The sequence below is a fragment of the Cebus imitator genome, unplaced genomic scaffold, assembly GCF_001604975.1.
Source record: "Cebus imitator isolate Cc_AM_T3 unplaced genomic scaffold, Cebus_imitator-1.0 Scaffold79, whole genome shotgun sequence".
NCBI lineage: Eukaryota > Metazoa > Chordata > Mammalia > Primates > Cebidae > Cebus > Cebus imitator.
Window position 1 is genome coordinate 1696426 of NW_016107394.1, and position 9065 is coordinate 1705490.

At 38.8% G+C, this 9065-nt stretch overlaps 1 protein-coding gene and 1 pseudogene across 3 annotated transcripts in view; both read left to right on the forward strand.

Moving 5' to 3' along the window:
• Positions 1-9065, forward strand: part of NUP98 (nucleoporin 98 and 96 precursor) — a 117695-nt gene that overhangs the window by 70893 nt on the left and 37737 nt on the right. For all 3 annotated transcript variants that reach the window (XM_017532859.2, XM_017532861.2, XM_017532860.2), the window contains exons 19-20: positions 2407-2584; positions 3872-4036. In XM_017532859.2, coding sequence (XP_017388348.1) covers positions 2407-2584; positions 3872-4036 — 343 coding nt within the window. The remainder of the gene's footprint in view (positions 1-2406; positions 2585-3871; positions 4037-9065) is intronic.
• On the forward strand, positions 1220-1332 carry LOC119471957 (annotated as a pseudogene).

The following is a 9065-nucleotide window of genomic DNA, read 5'->3' on the forward strand; positions in this document are numbered from 1 at the left end:
ATATAACATCAAAAAGTATAAGCAACCAAAGCAAAAATAGACAAATCACACTGTATCAGACTGAAAACCTGCACAGCAAAAGACAAAAAGTAAAAAGGCAACCTAAATAGGAGAAAATATATGCCAATCATACTTGATAAGGAGTTAATAACCGGCTTATAAAGAATGCAGCAATTCAACAGCAATAACAAAAATGGTAACTCATTTCAGAAGTGAGCAAAGAGGATGGGTGCAGTGGCTTATGCCTGTTATTCCAGCATTTTGGGAGGCAGAGAAGTGAGGATTGCCTGAGGCCAGGAGTTCAACAAAATAGTAACACCCCGTATCTGCAAAAAAGGTTTAAGTAATTGAGCATGGTTGCACAAACCTATAGGCCTAGCTGCTCAGGAGGCTGAGGCAGGAGGTTCAGCTGAACTCAGGAGTCAGGATTACAGTGAGCTGTGATCATGCCACTTCATTCCTGCCTGGGCAGGAGAGGGAGACTCTGTCTCTAAAAACAAAAAAGAAAATATTGGCAAAGGACTTGACATTTCTCCAAAGATCATATACAAATGACCAAGAAGTACATGAAAAGATGCCCAACATTAATAATTACTAGAGAAATGCAAAGCAAAACCACAATGAGATGTCATACCCATTAGGATGGTTACTAGAAGAAAAAAATTGGCTGGGCGCAGTGGCTAACGCCTATAACCCCAGCCCTTTGGGAGACCGACGTGGGTGGATCGCTTGAGCCTAGAAGTTCGAAACCAGCCTGGCCAACATGGCAAAACTCCATCTCTACTAAAAGTACAAAAATTAGCTGGGTGTGGTGGCACGCACTCAACTACTTGGGAGGCTGAGGTACAAGACTCGCTTGAACCTGGGAGGTGAAAGTTGCAGTGAGCTAAGATTGTACCACTGCACTCCAGCCTGGGTGACAGAGCGAGACTTCGTCTAATAAGAAACAAATTAGCATGTGTCTGCCAATGTGGAGAAATTGGAACCTTTGTGTACCGTTGCTGGGAATGTATAGCAGTGCAGCTACTATGGAAGTCAGTATGGTGGTTCTCAGGAAAGTTAAAAATAGAATTAATTGTCTGATCCCAACAGCTCCACTTCTGGGTACATATACAAAAAAATCGAAAGCAGGATCTTTATGTACCTATGTTTATAGTAACACTTTTCACAACAGCTAGTAGGTAAAAAGTCACCCAAATGTTTATTGATAAGTGAATGGGTAAACAAAATGTGGTATATACATGTAGTAAAATATTATTCAGCCTACAAAGGAGATTAGCATGGCCACTGTGCGAGGATGACACACAAATTCATGAAGCCATGTTTTTTATTTTTATTTTTATTTTTTTGAGACGGAATTTTGCTTTGTCACCCAGGCTGGAATGCAGTGGCGTGATCTCGGCCCACTGCAACCTCTACTCCCAGTTCAAGCAATTCTACTGCCTCAGCCTCCTGAGTAACTGGGACTACAGGCATGTGCCACCACGCCGGGCTAATTTTTGTATTTTTAGTAGAGACGGGATTTCACCGTATTGGCCAGGCTGGCCTCAAACACCTGACCTCGTGATCCGCCCACCTCAGCCTCCCAAAGTACTGGGATTAGACGTGAGCCACTGCGCCCAGCCATATTTTTTATTTTAAAAATTAAAAAATACATATTATTCAGCCTCAGGAACGAATTTCTGACATACAGTACAACATGGACAAACCTTGAGGACATGCTAAGTGAAGTAAGCCAGTCACAAAAAGACGAATACTATATGATTCCACTTGTGAGGTATCTAGGAGAAGTCAAATTTAGAAAAACAAAGTAGAGTGGTATTTGCCAGGGGCTGGGGGAAGCAGGAAATGGAGAACAGCATCTGCCTGTTACATCCTAGTAGTCACTGTGTTCAGGTGTAAGGCATACAAAATGAATAGGATACAAAATTTGAATCTGGTATTAATATTAGAAGTGGCACACTACCAGTCTTGTAGTGATCTTCACACTGATATTCTTGATACTTCATTTTCCAAGCATTTGTTTTTATTAAATGAGTAGTAGCTATTTTTTATTATTATTTAGTACAGTAGCCCTTTAAGACTTACAGAAGACTTGGGTTATACCACTCGACTGTGACTTAAATAACTTAGTGATCCCTAGCTTAAATGTTGTGAAAATTAGATTGGAAATAATTGATGTACTGTGGTAATTTGAAATAAATGCACTGTGATTCTAGAACCAGATACTACTGTGTTAGTGTAGGAGTGACTCCTTGCTCTTAAGGTTATGGGGCAGAATTCAAGTTTATGTCACATGCAGAATAATTCCAAGGCAACATAGTTATCATCATTCACTATTTATATGTTAGGTGGCTTTTTGGTCTTATTTGAAGCATTTTTACTTCAATTGGTTATGTTTTACAGGAAGGCTGAAGTTACATTGGATGGAGTTTGGCCAACAGATAAAACATCTCGTTGTTTAATAAAGAGCCCAGATCGCCTTGCTGATATCAACTATGAAGGAAGATTGGAAGCAGTTTCAAGGAAACAGGGAGCTCAGTTTAAAGAATATCGGCCTGAAACTGGTTCTTGGGTGTTTAAGGTATAGTCATTTAACACAGTTCAAACCTTTATAAACTAACTATATTTGCAGTCACAAAATGTTGATATTGGAAGGGATCCTTTCCTAAATTCATTCTATGTGTCTGTCTATCTGTCTGCCTGTATGTCTGTCTGTATTTATTTATTTATTTATTTAGAGATGGGGGTCTTGCTCTGTTGCTCAGGCTGGAGTGCATTGGTGGGATCATAGCTCCCTGTAGCCTCAAACTCCTGGACTCAAGCATTCTTTCTGCCTCAGCCTCCCAAGTACCATGCCTGGCTACTTTTTTAAATTTTTGTAAAAATGGGATTTCTTAATGTTGACCAGGCTGGTCTCCAACTCCCTGGATCAAGCAGTCTTCCTTCTTGGCCTTCCAAAGTCCTGATTATAGGTGTAAGCCACTGCCCCCAGCCAAATTCTCTTTATTTTTATAAATTCGGAAAGAGATGTACAGATACATTATGATTTGCTCCAAACTACACACCTAGTTAAAATGCAGCAGTAATGAGCTATTATAAACTCTTTGGGCACATGATTCAAGTCCTCTACCCACCTCCTATGAGCATTTATAAATACAGTTCTAAGGTGTAGTAGTATTTCTTTTTTTAATTTAATTTTTTTTATTTTTTTATTTTTTTAAAGACGGGGTTTCACCATGTTGGTCAGGCTGGTCTTGAACTCCCGACCTCAGGTGATCCGCCCGCCTTGGCCTCCAAAGTGCTTGGATTACAGGTATGAGCCACCACACCCGGCCAAGTGTAGTAGTATTTCTAATGTTTGTAATCATTAGGGACTTCAGTAATTCAACAGGCAGTGGTCTATTGGATCAACTCTTTCTATGTAATCGTCATTTTTACTTTTAAAGATTTTTGGAGAAGAAAAGATTGATTGTCCTTAATAGTTTAATCCAATGGTTTCCTCTTATTCTAGGCTGGTTGGATTACTTAACATGTTAAGGGCCCTGTGTAGATAGAGGGTAACAGGCAGTATATGTCTGTGAAAATAATAAGTCTTTGGATTAAGTTTCATACATTAGTGATAGCATTTTAAATGACATTTTAATGTATGTTATGTAATCTTTATACTAGTATGAGCAACTAGTACATACATCACACATCTTCTAAATCTTAGAAAAAGAAAAGTGTGATAGTTGACATTTTGCTTTAAATACTTTGATATTTCTCCCTTTTTTCTTTTTTTATCAAAGTAATGCTACAAGATTGCAAAGGCAGTTATCGTGAAAACATAATGTTTAAATTGATTTTGTGGGGTTCTTCTCTTTCTTAGGTCTCCCATTTTTCTAAGTATGGCCTTCAGGATTCTGATGAGGAGGAGGAGGAGCATCCATCTAAAACTAGTACAAAGAAGTTGAAGACTGCTCCTTTGCCTCCTGCAGGGCAGACTACCCCTTTCCAGATGGCTCTTAATGGCAAACCTGCACCTCCACCTCAGGTAGAGAAAGGACAGTGAATTTGAATGGAATCCATGATACAGAAGTTGAAAGCAAGTCACTCAGCTAATACAAAGCTGTTGTATGACCCTTGGAACTTTGAAGAGTACAAACATTGGCAGTCACGTTGAAACAAGTACAAGGGAGGGCGTGAGGTCATGCAGGCATCTGTCTTTTTATTTGAGAGATTTAAAGAATTCCCTTGCTGTTTGGATCATTACTTTACAGATTGTCATTCTTAAACCCTTTCTTCTCTCTCATTTGGACTTGCTGAATTCTCTGCTCAGTGATTAAGATTTGCTCATGTGGGTTCATGCACAGCAAATTCTATGTGCAGTTTAATCTTTTTCTTTACCTTCATGGTTTTTTAAAAGTTAAATTAGCTTTCTGGAAGGTTTTTTTAATCTCCATTTTTTTAAGTTGTTTGCTTATACTTCAGGTAACCTTGATATTTGTATTTTAATACATAATCTTTATGAAAATAGACAGTTTTGAAATGTAAATGAATTATTTGGCTTGGGGAGACTAGGGCCTGTATTGTTTATTGTAATTATTTGTATCATTGATATGGGATTTCTTTGTAAAGCATCCTTTACCTCTCTGCTGCTGAAAGCTAGACCATTGGAATTTTCCATGCTATAATTCTTACGGCTGCTGAAATGTGTGGTTTTTATGATTTATTAAATAATCTCCTAGGAGGCATTTCTGGAGAATGTGTGTATGTACATGTTTGCGCGTACAGGGGGAGGGGGAGGGCATGATAAATGAGGGAAGCTGGAAATATATTGACTTTTATGTTTTTAATCTTTGTAGCAGTTAGAATACCCCTAAGAAATCTCCACTGACAAAATGAAATGCTGTAAATAGATGTGGTTTTCCAGTTATCCATATTCATTTTGTCTTGTCATATGCTTTGTATCATCTCCTCCTTTCCTAATTTTTTATAATCTTACATCATATACATATATTTCTCATAAACATACATATATTTCTTAGGACAAGAGTCAGATGGCCTTATTTTCTATAACAAAGTAATATGTAGGATCTTAAAGTTACCTCTTTCTAGTTGGCCTAGCTGAAAAAGAAAAGCTTCGTTTATGGACACACAGGAAAATGTAATATTGAAAATCATTAGTTTCCATATTCTTTAATTGCAGAATACAAATGATAGAAAAATAACTATAAGCTCCTATATTGACACTTGCGTATGTGAGATGCTTTGAAAAATTGAGCACCCAAAAATTTCAGAAGAAGGTTCTAGCAAAAGGAGATAGCAAGTAGCTTTTTTTTTTTTTTTCCTTGAGAAAGAGTCTCACTCTGTTGCCCAGGTTGGAGTGCACTGGTGCAGTCTCAGGTCACTGCAGTCTCCACCTCCCAGGTTCAAGCAGTCTTGTTCCTTAGCCTCCCAAGCAGCTGGGACTACAAGTGTGCACCACCACACTCATCTAATTTTTTGTATTTTTAGTAGAGATGGGGTTTTGCCATGTTGGCCATACTGGTCTCGAAATCCTGGCCTCAGGTGATCCTCCTACCTTGGCCTACCAAAGTGCTGGTGACTCCAGGCGTGAGTCACCGTGCCTGGCCTAAAATGGGCAAATAGCTTTGACTGAGGAAGTGGAAATGGTCTTTGACCTTTTGGATGGGAAGAGCAGAAATGAGAGAAATGGATAGAGGTAATTAGATGTCTAGACTTTAGGTTCTGTTTACTTGCATTATTTTTGAAGGCCTTGAGCTTAGTATGTTGGGACAGAAATGTGAGGCTCTGGAGAATTCTTTAATATTTATTGCTCAGTGACTCAAGTGAGATGGATGGGAAATGCCAGTGGTTTGTTATTAGCACCAAAGACCCTACATTTTACTTGGCATGGGGGAACTACTTGAGCCATCTGAGTAAACTGGAAACAGACAGCAGTCTTATCTGTGTCAAGATGACTGCATACTGTCACCTGGCCCCTTAAAGAGGTTGATTGTACAACTTCAAGTTTTTTCTTGGGGGAGAGAGGCCTGTTTCTTTAGGTATTTAGGAAGATGTGTGTTTTTTGTTAAATGGTCACATTTGTTCCATTACCTTTTGTATGATATACTCAGTCCCCTTCTTTCCAGTTGGTTCTTAAGCCTTGCTTTTACTCTTAAAAAAAAGCAAGTAAGGCCTGGCGCAGTGGCTCACACCTGTAATCCCAGCACTTTGGGAGGCCGAGGCGGGAGGATCACGAGGTTAGGAGTTCGAGACCAGCCTGACCAACATGGTGAAACCCCGTCTCCACTAAAAATATAAAAATTAACTGGGCATGATGGTGCATGCCTCTAATCCCAGCTACTCGGGAGGCTGAGGCAGAATGGTTGAACCTGGGAGGTGGAGGTTGCAGTGATCATGCAGAGATCATGCCACTGCACTCCAGCCTGGGCTAGAGTAAGACTTCGTCACAAAAAAAAAAAAAAGGCAAGTCTAAGCAACCAGGAAACATAAAGGTAACTAAATTTTCATGTGATCTCTCCTAAACCTTTTAGGTTAGAGAAAATGTTGGCATATAAACCTTAGTCACACAGTTGTATTAAGGTAGTTGCAGAAATATTTTGTTCTGTGGTTAGACCATTAGTTTCAAAATTCTGGTGTGGAATTCAGTTTCCAGCTGGCTGCATCAATGCCCTGGTAAGCTTGACTTAGATTCCACAGATTTGGCATGGGGCTCAGGCATATTTATATTCTAATGCTTCTCCCCAGGTGGTTGAAATGTGCAATCAGGTTTCAGAACTGTGTTTAAATATCTCAGGCTTTTGACAGTCAGGTAGAGATACATGTAGGTTTTTACTTTACCCTTATAACTGAAGAGTAACTTGTGTTCAGTAACATCAAGGCAGGCTAATTGGCCTGCTCAGAAACTTGGCATTGTTCACTCAGTGAATCCATTCAAGTAAGTCATAATTTTTTATTTATTTATTTATTTTCGGAGACAAAGTTTTCCTATGTTCCTCAGGCTGGTTGAACTCTTGGGATCAAACAATCCTCCTCACCTCAGCCTTCCAAGTAGCTGGAACTGCAGGTGCATGCCATCATGCCAGCTAATTTTTTATAGAGAGAGAGAGAGAGAGAGAGACAGGATCTTACTCTGTTGCCCAGGCTGGTCTCAGATTCTTGGCCAAATGAGTATCCTGCCTTGGCCTTCCAAAGTGCTGGGCTTACAGGCCAAGGAGCTGCAGCACCCTGCCTAAATAAGTTAAAAACTTTTTTGAAGGATAAAAGAGATCAGCGTTAGGAAGAAAATTTTATTTCATTTTATTTTAATTTGAAATAAAATATGCTCACTTCGGCAGCACATATACTAAAATTTGAAATAAAATGGCAGCTCTCTAAATTGATCCAATGATTCCATGTATTTTTAATATATTTTATTTTTATTTTTTGTGGAGAGGAGGGTCTCAGTATGTTGCCCAGGCTGGTCTCGAACTCCTAGGCTCAAGTGATTTGCCTCTGCCCCCCAAAGTGCTGGGGTTACAAGCATAAGCCACCACGCCCAGCCTAAAACATTCTTTACAGTTAGAAAACTAGTTCTTTTTCAGGCAGGCAACAATAGTAGTTATATTGAATCAAATTATTTGTCTGAGAGGACAGTTTGAATTATTTAATTATCTGTTTGACCTTGGACTTGCTATTCACTCTGTTGAATAAGGGTGTCTTGATATATCTTACTTTTCCTACTTAATTAAGCGATGCTGTATCTTTAGCTATTGGCAGCCCTATTATGAGGAATAGTCTTTTGAGATATCTCAGATCATTAAAGATTTCAGTTGTGAAACTTCACCCTCCATATATTTAGACAATCATTTTACAGATATAGTCTGTGTAGTTAGTATTTGTAAGGGGTCGTGCTGTTATTTAGAAACAAATATGATCCTGTCTTCAAGAGATTATATTGTAGGAAAGGGAGAGTTAAAATGGTGTCTTAGTTGGCTGCTGCTGCTTATACATGCCTTTCTTTTCCATTGACTAGGCTTTCTCTTCCCTTTGCTCAATTACTTCTGAGCCATCTTTCTTTTTAAGTATACTTTTCTTTCCAAGACTGGCTTTAAAAGGATACCTGATCTGCCAAGATATCCAGGAAAATAAGTACCCAGACAGCTTTGGGGAGTTTATTGCAATTACTTATACTTTAACAAAATTTATACATAGGGTGTTCTAGCCACTTAACCATAGTTTCATAGTAATTCCCTTTCCCTTTGACCACTTAGTTGCTATCTTGTAGCTTTGAAGTCTGTTTGTGTGGGTAGAGTAAATAATAACTTACCTTTAGCATTCTTCATAAACATATGATGAGTCCCTTAGGTCTCTAATCTAGTTATTTGATGAAATCCTCTCATTTTTTCTGAAAGAGTGTTCAAGGTAAGCATCTCTTGGTATTAGCAGTATTACTCTGTTGAGTAGTATAGTAAATTGGAACCACTCCCCCCCCCGCCATTTTTTCTTTCTTCCCACTCACTCTCACTCCTTTTTATCTTTTTATAGTTTACTGCCTTCTCCACCATGTGCCAAGCACTGCATTAGGTAGTAGAAATAACTAAGTGAATGTTCAATAAATGTTGAACTTAATCATGTGCTACATACAGAAAACAGTAAGCTGTAAACCATTTTAGCAAGCGTTTACAATCTGTTGAGCCAAATATATATATATATATATATGTATATGTATATTCAAGAAATTATAGTAACATATAATAAACAGTACGTATAAAGTAGATATAAATGGGATATTTTGGGAACCTAACGGTGTCACACCGACCAGATTGACAGACAATGGGAAATAACAGGCCTTTTCTTTAAGATGAATTATTTGATTAAAAGTTAACATAGTAGGGAACTTATGAAGTAGGAGTTTTCCCACAGTTCTTAAAATTTATTTATTTATGGGCCGGGCGCGGTGGCTCACGCCTATAATCCCAGCACTTTGGGAGGCCGAGGCGGGTGGATCACGAGGTCAAGAGATCGAGACCATCCTGGTCAACATGGTGAAACCCCGTCTCTACTAAAAATACAAA